This window comes from Syngnathus typhle, linkage group LG6 (genome assembly GCF_033458585.1).
Source record: "Syngnathus typhle isolate RoL2023-S1 ecotype Sweden linkage group LG6, RoL_Styp_1.0, whole genome shotgun sequence".
NCBI classification, from domain to species: Eukaryota; Metazoa; Chordata; class Actinopteri; order Syngnathiformes; family Syngnathidae; genus Syngnathus; species Syngnathus typhle.
In genome coordinates, this window is record NC_083743.1 from 6,111,384 (window position 1) to 6,124,556 (window position 13,173).

General features: G+C 48.1%; 1 protein-coding gene across 1 annotated transcript in view; it reads right to left on the reverse strand.

The window, feature by feature from the left end:
* LOC133155963 (teneurin-4-like) overlaps positions 1-13,173 on the reverse strand; it is a 95,492-nt gene that overhangs the window by 27,314 nt on the left and 55,005 nt on the right. The window contains exons 14-18 of the mRNA XM_061281655.1: positions 12,162-12,347; positions 8,189-8,335; positions 7,598-7,820; positions 3,120-3,239; positions 926-1,187 (exon numbers count right to left, since the gene is read on the reverse strand). Of these exons, the coding sequence (XP_061137639.1) occupies positions 926-1,187; positions 3,120-3,239; positions 7,598-7,820; positions 8,189-8,335; positions 12,162-12,347 (938 nt within the window). The remainder of the gene's footprint in view (positions 1-925; positions 1,188-3,119; positions 3,240-7,597; positions 7,821-8,188; positions 8,336-12,161; positions 12,348-13,173) is intronic.

Here is a 13,173-nt window from a genome sequence, read left to right on the forward strand (position 1 = left end):
GGCTATAAGAAGACTCATTGCAAATTCACTGAAATGCCATAAATCTCAGCAGGCAAACTGGGAGACGAGATAATTAGATAAGGGCAAAGAGACGCCTGTTAGACACGCCGGCCCGTGCGCTCCATGATGGCGACTTTGTGGGGAAAAGAGGTCAACGCGTAAGCCCGCTTTGTCGCTATTTTCAACAAAATTAAAACGAGATGAAGGAATTTGTTTTTCGCGAGAGCGGAGGAGAAGTCTGGATGGATGGCTTCAGTCTGACCTGTAAACTTCCATTTATTCGCGATCCACCAACAGGTTGACATTGATCCAAATAACAGAAACGGTTGCGATAAAAATGATTTTGAGCTGAAAATAAACATCGAAACTTTTTTTTTTTTTTTGGCCATGCTTTGCTCCTTTCAGCAACTTGGCCATTTTTTCATCAACAGAGGTCCACAGCTCAGAAATTATTAAAAAGCGGCCTTGGCTGGCATTACCTTTATTGACTCTTTTGGGCTTGAGCGTTGTACATAATGTCGACGCGCCGCTTTGCCTTGACTGCACGCACCTCGCTCGTGTTTTTCTACAAATTCGAGCTTGAATCCAACGCACGTCATCCGTTTCTCCTCAACACTCACTTGACTGCACAAAAAGCTGGCTTTTCTTCAGGAAGACTATTTTCATTGTCTGATACGCGCCAGGTATAAATTGGTCGACTAAATTAGCCATCAAACTAACAATGACACAGATTTCAGGGTTAAATTATCAAACCGATGCTCGGCTGACATCGCTCGACACGCTGGAAAGTGGCCAAGTTGCCGAGAAGAGCAATTACGCCCGAGAGACCAGATCACGGCGACGACTATTACGCTTGACGAATAGTCGGCAGAGTCTGCACAAACACACGCACGCGCAGACACACAAATGTTTGAGTCCGAGTCACCTGTATTTCGGGCACCACCGTCCCTCTCTCGGCGCAGGATCCGGCGAAAGCGGTGAGCGGCGCCGGCGACACGGTGGGGCTGGGCCGGGCGAAGCTGCTGAGATCACAACTGGGGATGTCGTTCTCCTCGTGGCGCATGACCACCGTGTCCATGACGAAGAAGCGGCCCCACGGCAGCCACAGGGTGTGCTCCTGCGTGATGAACGGCGCGCGCTCAAAGTGCAGCGCCACCGCGATGCCCCCGTCTGTCACCAAGTCGAAACTGGGAACGCGAGACAAGTCATTTAATTATTTATATTCTTAATTAAATAATCATATTTTAATTTACATAATACTTTCCCATTTAACCGGACATACAGCACACTGAATATTAAGTAAATGAAAAATTCTCTGACAGCGTCAATCAAAAGCGTTCATTCTCGAAGTGCGAGTGCACGCTAGCTAGAAAGCGCCATCGATCCCTCCAATGGAGGCAGCCCGCTCCAACACGACTCTTAAAGCCCCGACGTGCAAACCATCTACTGGGTCGAATTATCGGCTCCGTGCCTTGGGGTGCGCGCGTGCTATCGGACCCGCGTGGTTCTTGTCACTTCCTGCCGAGAGCCAATTTGCACCCGCTCACCTGGAGCCCCCGTGGACATGCTTGTATGCGCAGCGGGAGGTCGCCCTACAGCGAAGTAGCGGCCTGGACATTAAAAGTACAGCTCGGAGACTTGTGGGGTCAGATTTGTGTAACGTCTACGGGAGAGGAGGGGGGGGGGGGGGAGGCAGCGATCAATGCGGGCCTTTGTCAAATATGATATGCGGGAAAGTTTTCTCACTGCAGCTGAAAGTATATTGAGGAACTAATTTAGCAACCAGTTAGTCTTTTCTGTGATTTACTTTTTTGATGAATGCCGGGAAAAAAAAGAAGCAAATGACGTCAGGCAAAGAACCCGCCCCATAACTTTTGTTTACGACAGCAAACTTTGAACGAAGCGGGCCTTGGACAACATCATCGAAATGAGCCCGGACAGCTTTCCCATTTCTAAGTGGCTGAACAGGTGCCTTTCTGATTTCACGCTGCACTGAGCCTGTTTACAGTGATTGCAGGAGGGAATGCTTTGGGAGCGGCCGCCCCGTGTTTACAGGATGGAAAGCATCGAAGATTGAGGACTGTTTACACTTAAGATGCCTCCGAGAGAAGCGTATAGAATTTTTTGCGTGAGGGGAAAAAAAAAAAAGACACACGGGGGAGAAGAGATGAAGAAAGCCGGCGTCGCAGAAAGCAAAGAAGAAAGTCAGAGAGGAAACGGCTTCAAGGCCAAAGCAGATTAGAGGCGAGTTGATGATGAGGGATGTCGATGAAAGGCCGGGGAAAAGGATCAAGCGTGTGCGCTTTTTCCAGACACCGCCAAGTGATCATAATGTCAAGTGGGAAGTGGAGCACGGATCGGGACGCAGCGGCTTTCACTCTTCTATGACAGACGCCAAATGTGGTTCGCCTTGTTTGGATACATGGGCGTCGCTCTGGGAACGCCCCCCAAAGCCATACATCCTTGATATCCGTTAACTCTCACATCTACGCTTATTTGGAGTTTTATTTGTAATTTATTTATTACTATTTATGTCTTATTATTGTTTTATTATTGTGTTTTGAGGGGTTGTTTAAATGTCATTATCTCTCTCGTATGTATTGATGTATACGAAAACGAACATTTTTGTTTGCCAATTTTTTAGCAATATTTAAAAGCGCTATTATTTAATCAAGAAACCGAGGCAGTGAACGCCAAGCTGGTTATTTCCACGTAATCCCTTTGCTAGTTAAACAAACCACCTGCTTACAGACTATATAAATAGTTTTACCAGTGAGAGGATTACTAGTCGTTTACTAGCCGAGCTAACGCGCAGAACAAAAACGAGGCAAATTACGTAAAGGGCGCCTGAAATGAAACGCCTCCGTTAATTCCTCCCCAAAGCGCCGTTGTCGACTAAACAACGTCCATCTGCGCCGCGCCGTCCGAGCTTGCTCGCTTTGAATTGGCATGTTTGATTTCTTTCCCCCGCCCGCCGCAACTGAAGCGGAACTTACGAGCGCGCACCAGAAGGGCTCTGTTTGATGTGTGTGGGAATTGCGCCCGGCGCTCCCAAATTGGAAAGCGGCAAGCAGATCAATGGCGGCGCTCGTGCGGCGAGAAAAAAAGATGCCTCTTACCTTCCGTCTTGTCTGGTGACGGTGTAGCCGAACGAGGGCTTGTTGACGAAGCTGATGTTGACGCCCACCAGCGGCGTTCCGTCCGAGGTCACCACTTGTCCGCGGATGACGCACGCGTGCCTGCGGCGAAAAGGGAAAAGCGACGAGGTCACTACCGGGACGACAAATTGTAGCTCGTGCTTAATGACGCCGTAGAATAATTGTCCCTTCGCAAACGAGGACGAGCGTCTTGAACGAAAGTGGGACGCGGCAAACGTGAGTTTATTGTTGGATGATGCATCAAAAGACAGTGAAGGGGATGCGGATCTGATTGCTGGAGGAAACAATTTCGGGCTTTTGTACGGGAGACAATTTTTTTTTTTCTGTTCCAGTTCTAATGCTGGATATTTGTGAGAAGGAAGCCAATATTTTTTTGCAGTCGGAAGATTGACGGTGGTTTATGAAAAGAAAAACATGTTACAGAATAAAGGCAATCAAGCAAAACAAAAATAAAACACTTTGCACGTCTCTGAGGGTTTTTTCTTTCATAGCCGAGCTGGAACGATAATGAGATAACGAAGCTTTGCTTTTTGCACTAATCAAAAAATATGCATGACTTATCTTTCTCATTGCGATGGAAAAAGTAAAGAGTGAAGATTGGCAGACTCGTTTGGCCGCTTATCGAAACGTCGAGTCGTCCACCTGGACATCCGTGTCGCCAAATGAGGTGCCCAATCATCTTTCAGTGGCCGACGCAAGGAACAAAATATCTACTGTGCTGAAGTAAATTTATTTCAATGACATTTACCTCCATTGTCAAAACAGGCGTGTTACGATTTCGAGCGATAATCTTGAGATGACCTCGCGTTGACCTCAGCTTTAATTTCAGGTGCTTTGTTGAAACTAGTTCGGGGAAAAAAAAAAGCTTTTTTTTTTTTTTTTTACACCAAAGTGGGCAATATTCCAAAAATGCCGTCTCCCTTGCTGAATTCCGACTTGGCACCTCCACTCTGGTCAGCCATTGTTTGTGACCATAACAAAACACTCCCTTGACGAAAAGGCTATTTTTAATGGCGGTTTAGGTCTTAAATATTGCCACAGAGCGGAAACAATTAACACCGGCCATGTTAGCGGCCGCCCTCAACATGTCCTTACCAAAGGCAAGATCGTTCACCTCCTACTAGGCCGTTCCCCAGGAACCTGCTTCTATGTTAATGAGCCTGGCTCTCCTTCAGCAGACCTTGGCCGTAAACAAGCGAATACGGACGGCTGGCCGTGTTTGCAGACAATTGCCGCCAGAGTTAACCCGCCGTCATCATTCACGCCAGCGGTTTATTTTATTTGAGGAAGCCGATCGTGGCGGGTTTTCTTTCAGGATGCGTCAAAGTGGAACTATCTCCTTTCCCGCCCGCCCGGCCGGCCGAGACGACTCTTCCTCCTCCTCCTCCTCCTTCGTGTCAAGACAAATGATTTAAATATTGACGTTAAACAGAGCCCGGAGAAGGAGACGCTGAGGGTGAAGGATCGGGTGCAAGTCACCGAGGACCTTTTGGGCCTTATCTCCGGTTGGAAAGTTCACAGTGCATATCTGCCAGTGAGGCCACATTAATGAGTGTAAACATGAGCGGCTGCAATTTGGACCGCCGGATTCAAGAACTGCTTCGGGATAATGCAACCCAATGAGTTGCTTTTTGATGTACTCAGTGGAAATGGACAAAACAAACCAAAAATACTGTCTGGAGTTTTTCTTTTTGTGGGTCTACTCATAATGGACATGGCTACCAAAATTCACATTGCTGGGTAAAATGTTTAGGCAGTGCTCGAACTATAAAATGTCCGCTGTGTCTCGCTGGTCCTCGTTGAGTGCATGAGGCATTTTTGTGGGTCATGTTAAACGACCTCTGAGGGTTGATTTTTTTTTTCTAAATAAATTGAGCAAGGGGAAAAACGGCAAATTGGCAATTTATTTGTCCTGACAATAATAACGATGAAGAAATGAAGTCATTTCAAGAAGGTCTCGACAGCGTACAACTCACACAGACGTTGGGCCGGCTTATTACAACGGTGAAAAACGGCATTTTGCTCGCTCCAGCCCGCCGAGAAGAAACACAACAAGTGGCGCTAATGGCCTGACGCTAATAACACCTCTGTTGGCTATCAATCGCTTTCTCTGGCTGTCCCTACTTACTATTCTGTCCGGTATCCGCCAGAAAAAAAATCAAATGTAAACAAGATTAAAAACAGATTAAATTTGACAAAGGTGCCGGAAAGGATTAATGGCCCGGTACAGCACCTTGACTTCATTACCGTCTCCGGTTTTGTTAAGTTTGTCTTTTTGTGGCGTTTCAGTGTCTCCTGTTTACTATTCCATCCGGCGTGCACGGTTGCCGCCGCCGGCCTCGTCGCTCTCTTGTATCGCGTGTCACGCCGGAGCGAGCAAGGAGCTTTTCTGCAGCGGCGGCCGCTTTACCGGGTGACACCTTCTGCAGCTTCTTGCGGTGGCAAACATCAGAGGGCGGCGAGCTCCGACATGTCAACGAGGAAGCGGTTAAGCGGGATCAATGGAAAGCTGATCGGCCGGGCGGCCGTATCAGAAAAGGTGCCGGGAGCCCATCCGAAGGCCCCGAACAGGGCTGTCAGAAGCGCTCGCTTCTGTCGGTGGGAAATCAACACCGGGCATGAATAATAGATTGTCACTGATATTTTTAGGTGAGCCTCCGTTCTCGCGGCTCATCTCTGGGTTCTCTACGTTTGACTTATTTATGGCCGCGGCTTCTGCTATCTCGCGCTGCTACTTTTTTTTTTTTCTCCCCTTGCTCGTCCGGAGAGTGCTTGTTGACAGCCGGAGAAAATTTCAACGGGGTTAGGTGGGGTGCTGTCACTGTTTGGTGTACGCGCGGAACCTTCGGATGGAAGCGCCGCAAACTGGAAACTGCCGTATAAAGGCAAAATAAAAATAAGATAAACACCTAATTGAAAAGGAAGTCGGACATTTTGGTTCAGGCTTTGTACTTTGACTTGTGAATCGATCCAATTGAATATCCCGGTATTCCTCCAAATGAGCCCTGATCGTAAGTAGGTGACAGGCCTTCCTTTCATATTTTTTTAAGGCAATTCAAAACATTTGTTTGAGTGCCAATGTGTTGCCTTTGTGCTTGGAAAAATGATCCAGCTTGAACTGAGAGACTTTTGAAATACGCGTACAAAGTTGAGCTAAAAATAGTGACGTCTGAAACCATAACCTTTCCCGTCGGAAAATAACAACACGCGGCACTGTTTGTTTTCTTGACACCATTTGAAAAAGAAAAAATGCTAACAGCAAAGTCAAAACAATATGTGATATTGTTGACTTATTTTGCAGTTTTGATGCTGATTTGTCGCAAGTGGAAAACGACGAGTGACTTCCAAAGCGGGATGCAAATAAGGTGACGAGCGATTCAAGATGAAGCGGGAGGGAAACAAAAGGCGGGGTGACAGGGGGAGGAGGGCGAATCTGGCAAGCGCCCGCCTCTGGGAGCAGGCCTCCGATAGATTACAGTAAAAGTAATCACGATACATGAATACGAGACGCCGTCGACGTCGCTCGGACTTTTTTTTTTCCCCGCCTCATTCCACGTTTGTCCATCATCGTCCGTCCGTCATCCGTCAAGCAACGCGCGATCGCTGCCGGCTGCCCATTTCACCCTCCATTACTTCATCCAGCTGCCTTCTTCCTATTCTTCCCCCCCCCAAAAAACACCCCGGTGACACTCGTTCTTGCCGGAGTTATTTATAGCGCAGTTGTCTTAAGTAATAACGTGCTAAATAACTCCGAGAAGGCAATAACGAGCAACGAGCGGGGCTCTTGGCTAATGTTATTTTGCAGCATTTAGTCATCGTACACTTGCAACAATTCATTATCCGCCTATTGGAACCGATTGGAGGCTTTGTTTATTGCATGTAATTGCTTTAAGGTGAATACGAGTGCCTTTGCTCTCGCGTTTTAAAGATCACGCGGCAGGAAAGTCGGCTAACGCTCGGCTTGGAAGGCAACGGGTTTTGCACATTCACATCTCCTGAGATCCAATGAAAGAGCCGCATCGGGATAAAAATGTGCTCACTTTTGAGTGACAATAAATAGAAATGAATTCTATCTTTTTTTAAAACAACAAAAAGGAACATAAAATACAAATAAAATCAGTCTATTATTCAGAAAAATATGTTAAAAAATACATAAAAAAGTCGTTACAAATACATTTAAAATATTAAAGAAAAATAGAGATAATAAAAATATTATGCAGTGACTCAAAATGTAAATAGAAAATAATCATTTAATATACTAAATTAAAAAAACCTATTTATTGCCAGGGGTCAGGCCTTACTAAAAATTTAGAACATTTTATTTTGATGCAGGGCTCGTATCTAAGATCAGGGAATGTTGAATGCGTTGCTAATTAAGTGAGTCAGCGACAAACGCAATGTCAGAGCCGCAAAGGAGCGCGGCAAAGCTTCCCACTCACTTGGCGTCGAAGGGGCTGGCGCCGCCGCGCACCACGTGGGTGCTCTCCCGGCCCACCAGGAAGCGCACACGCTCGTAGAAGCTCTGCGCCTTGCCCTGGTTGCCCGACGACAGCTGCGTCTCCTGGATGATGTCCAGTGGATCCGGCGAGCCCACGCACAGTGACGTGCTGTGACACGTCGCCTGGAGACAGCAGTCTGGATCCATGCAGTCCACCAGGCCGTCTGGCAAGGTCACGACAACCATGAGTAAAAAACTTTTTGTGTGTCTGAGCAATTCACTCCTGTTTTAAATCTGTCACATGGGCCGCAACAGGAGAGCCCGCAATGAGCTGCGCGGCGCAGGAAATCACGTCCCGGCCGAGGAGTGTGTGCCCGTTAGCGCTCGGGGCTGCTTAGAGTGGCGCCGCTCAAACCGGGGGTCCACCGGTCGTGACTCGGATCATCGCGGAATCATTTGGAAGGAATTATTAGCGGTAACATTGAATCCATGGTAGATTGATGCGGGAATAGCAAAATGTTCCTTGCCTTCCTGGACACAAAAAGCCAGCGAACCCCCTACTTTAGCTCATCTTAAATTGTCCGCGCCTTACCGCCATCGTTGTCCTTGACATCACCGCAGGACGTCTCCATGGAGGTGTCGCAGCCGCTGCCTCTCCAGCCCAGCTGGCATACGCAGTACCAGCCGCCGTTACCCAGCGTGCACCTGCCGTTGCCGTTGCACAAACCGGGACAGCCCTCTGCAAAGACAGTGTACGTTTTTTTTCCCCCCCACCAAAAAATTAATCCTGTAGGATGAGTTCCCTTTGTGGCTTTCCACTTTTCGAAATACGACCACACGACAATCTACTGCAATTTTTTGTGCAGACACAGGTGATCCCGGGAAGCCCAGTTTGACTACCGATGAGTTAGCATTTCTATTCATGTTCCCGGCCCTTCCGGATGTTGACGCGCGCGCGCGCACACACAAACACACACTCTCCTCCGTTTTGGGATTGTTCCGTGGCGAGTGCCTGGAGGGGCAAATGTAATGACCCTCCGCTTCAAGTTGATCAATGCGATACACCTTCAGCCAAGCCGCTAATATCCCTTTGCCGTGCCGCCCAATCCTCGCAGTCGATGCCGGAGTAATTACCCGCCTTCACGCAGCATAATGACACACTCACACTCTACTTACTATCATGTTCAAACACACACACTCGCCCACACACACACGATGGACTGCTATTGAAGCCCACCGTATGTCATTATTTACTCATGTCGTTAACGTGGGCTGATAATAAATCAAAAGATCCCGTTCGCATCTCACATCTGTTCCTAATATTTTGGCACGGACCCTCGTCTTTAAGTTGTGCTGACGGGGTGATCAATCAAACACCTGATCCTGTAAACTGGATCAAGTAGATTAAAATGAAATCCATTAAAACGGCATCTTCAAATTTAATGTAGAGTACATTCATTTGGATTTAACAATTTTGAATGCTGTTAAAAAAGAAAAAAATGGATTATGTGTGTGTTCCACCATTGAGAGGAGCCAAAGGCAACAGAAACGCCAGCAGGGAGAACAAGCCAGTGTGTGGGGGTTGTTTTGTTGAGCTAGAAAGCGGGATGCTAACCACGAGGATGTTTATTCAGGAGCATCTCCCCGCAAATGTCTGGTTTGCCGATTATCTGCTCACGAGCGATCGCGATGGTCCCGCGCCAGATATCAAACACGACCGTCTGTCACGCTCTGCGTTGTTCGGAAGGTGCCTTGATAACCGCCGTGCTGAGCTGACCCATTTTGTCAAGCGCGGGGAGCAGCCGAGTTGACGTTTCCTCTTTGAGCTTACATCAAATGGTGGGAAAACGTGCGGGGAGAAATGTGAAAGGGGGTATTTAAGATTTAACTAAAAATAAGTCTTTCCGCCCAATAGGTAGAGCGCTTTTGTATTGAATGCCATTAATGCACTTTCCGAGTGAGTGTCTACGTGCCATTGTTCTGCATGTTTGATAATCAAATACGGCAAAGCTTTTAACCACGTCGTCCGTCCCGCCGAGAAAATCAATTGCGCTTTGGCATTCACTGATTTAAAAAGGCCTCTGCTAAACGATGACGGGCTCCTCAAAAATCAATTTCAATAAAAGGCAGAATAGATAATGTGCTGCGGTCAGAACAAAACAAAAGACAATACGATTTTCTCTTAATTTCCCTGAAGAAAGGTGGCGGCTGCTGGAGGCTACTACTGTTAGAAAATGTCATCATCTATCCTAGACACCAAGATTTCATAAAGTGATATGTTAGAAGCCCTAGGAAGTTGCAGAGAAATGAGATGAGCCCATAGGACGCAGGTGTGAGCTTGTCAACAAAAATGCTAACGTGCTAATGTGAAGTTGTGCTCCTAGCGAGTGCGAGCAAACTTAACAAAAACTCCAACGTGCCAATGTGAAGTTGTGCTACTAGAGAGAAGGCTAGCTGCTTAATCGGCACCGCGAACCACGCCCCCGACCTTTCGACTCGCGGGAAAAGCTTGTACAACACGAGCGAGTGGGTGTGAAGGTGCTAAGTGGAGATGATGACGTGACAAAAGGTGCTTCATGGCGTCGGTCGGCGGGCATTGTTTGTCGGCGCGTTTGCCGCAAAGTTGATGGCAGTCACACAAACGATGATGGACGAAGGAGGACGTGGAAAAGAAAAAAGGAGGAATGCCGTACCTTTCACTACCCTATCCAGATAGTGAGCTTGGGAGATAAAAGACAAGGACAATAGAGTAAGGGAAGGCAGAGTGTTAGTGTGCCACAAAACCAAAAGAAAGCATGCATCGCAAGCAAAAGCGACAAACAACAGCCAACGCGGGGGATGAAAAGGAGCCGTGCGGAATCCCGTCGGACGCCGCCCGCCTCTCTCGCGGGAGCGCTTTCAAAAGACCGATCGATGCGCTCGGGGACCTTTTCATCTTCAAACGCACTTTGGCAGACGGAGGGGTCGAAACGAGACGCCTTGATTGTGACAAGTGATTTCAAATGGTGAGCTTTGGCTTCTTAATGGCCGCCGCCGAGGGATATTCTGTTCGGGACTTCAAAAGGCTCCATCAATAATTAAACATTTACAGACCAGGCTCAAAAACGACAAGGTCTGAGGAAAGGTTCTCCGTTCGTGCACTGTGACTGGCTGAATGTCGTCGCGTCAGTTTGACACGTTCGACCATAACGAATTTTCATGGGTCAGTCTGACCGACCGGATGTTAACTGTCTATAGGTCAAAGTGACCCGCTGCTTGCTGAATCGTAAAAATGTCAACAGATCAATGTAAGGCGCTTTCTGTTCTCGGTATCACTTTCTAATCAGCTTTGAGTTTACCTAAACTAAAAGGCACGCTTCTTCCCAAGTGGCAACGCGGAGCAAACAAGGAAAAGAGAAAAAACGCCAACAAGCTTCTCGAATCGACTCTTGCAATCGAAAGGTTAGCAGTCCTCACTTGGCGGGGCTCCCCCGGAGGGATCACAAAGTCGCCCAAACAAACAGAACTTGCTCCGGTAAAGTTAGAGCGCGCGCCGCTCAACGTTTTCAACAGCAGTAAAGATTGGAGTTGACATCACGATGAAGTCGAAGTTTTGGCTCCGTCCACTCATAATCCTAAACAAACTTAAATTTGTCAAAAATTCTTTGCGGAGGCCCGAGCTCCGAGTCGAGCGGCGCGGATTTTGACAGCGCGCCCTCCGGATAGCCCGACGCTCTTGACGCCGAGCGGCTCTGACAGGCCTGACATTAAATAGCGGCGCGCTAACGAAATGGAAAGGCACCTGTGCCCAGCTGAGCTCCAGTCACCCTTCAACAGCTGTCAATCCTCACAGCGTCCATCATCATCAAACACACAAAATAATTGAAAAATTGCTGCGAGTCAGGCGCAAACGCATGACTCAAAGACAAATAAAACAAATGCAATTCGAAACACAGCTCCGACGGATCCACGGGCCTCATCCGGCAAATAAGCGGCAAATCTCTCTCCTATTAGAGGGCCTCGTCACAAAGACGCCGCACTCCAGTGTAGCGTTTTGTTTAAAATTCCTTGATGACGCCCTAAGTGCAGTTTGAAAAGGGCTTAAGGAGAGCAATTTGAGTCAAGAAGTGGCAGCAAGAAAAGAAAGTGCCCCAGCACGCAGGATTGTTTTTGGGTCGTCGCTCGCCGCGTATGCTCAAATGTTACAATAAATGGGCGGTACAGTGCAGTGAGAGAAGAAACGACAGCAATCTCGTTCAGGCAGAACAACAACAAAATAAGAGTGAGCTTTCCCAGAAAGCCGTTGCTATTCGGACAAAACAAGCAGTGCCAAGGAGAGCAAACACACAGTGAGAGGCGGATCGGGCGGGCGGAAATGAGGAGCAAAGAGGAAGAGGATGAGTCAACTCAAAGGACACCTTAGCACATTCCCACATTAAAATGCATGAAGGCAAGCCTCGGATCCTTGAGTAAACCCGTTCATGCTTTACCGAGTTGCACAAATTCAATTAAGCATGCTTTCCGAGCCTCCCTCCCACCCGCCACTTCCCTCACTCTAACCCCCCCCTTTTTGAAACCCGGCCTACCGATTGTGCAGTGTTCTCCGTTCCAGCCGGGACTGCATTCGCACTTGCCGTCCTTGCAGGTGCCGTGCTCGTTGCAGCGCGGGTGACACGCCCTCTGCTCGCATCCGGCGCCCATCCAGCCTTCGTCGCAGCGACAGGTGCCCGAGGCGCAAACCCCGTGGCCGCCGCAGTCGGCTGCGCAAATCTCTGTGGGAAGCAAAAGTGGACAGGGGGGGGAGTCAAAGAAAAGACAAATCCAGGAGTCATTGTGGAGGAAGGGCAGCCACGCTTCATTAGCTCGTCTCACGGACGTTGAAAAGGATTCAGCCGCATTTTCACACAATACAAATCTAATAAGACCCACAGAAGCAGACGCGGTCTTAGTCTTCATTCTGCCTTTTTTTTTGTTTTGCGTTACACTTGTATGCGTGTTTAAAAAAAAGAAAAAAAAGTCGCACCACGATGCCGTGTGATAACGAGCCGCGGCACTGGCGCCCAATCAGCTCGACATATACACAAAATGATACATATTGAGAATACCCGAAGGTGCCCAGGGGGACCGTGAACATCTTGCACTAGCTCGTTAGCACATATGGTAAAAAGAGCAGCAACCTCCGCATCGACTCCGGGGGTCTCGCTCGCTGCACAAATTGAAACGATGATGTTCATTTGACGGTGTGGAAAAAAAAAAGCTGGTTTGTACTTTGCAAAGCGTTAACGCGACGTGAGCTGCACAAGACGAGCGGCGCTAGGGCCATGCGTTAATTTATTGAGAAGCGTCCAGCCGCCCTTCGCGGGGAACACATCATAAAAAAGTTAACCCTAACCCCCCCCCCCCCAAGGAAAAAAAAACCTAGCTCCGCCAGTGGTTACATCTTGCTAGCTTTTCCAATTATATTGTAAACGCAAACGGACTTAAGACTGCGCCAAAGCCACACGGCGACTTTGCGACGATCGAATTTATGGCAGACTGTTTGACGACCTGTATGACAGCGAGCTTAGTATTACGTGGCATTACGGGAACACTTGACAA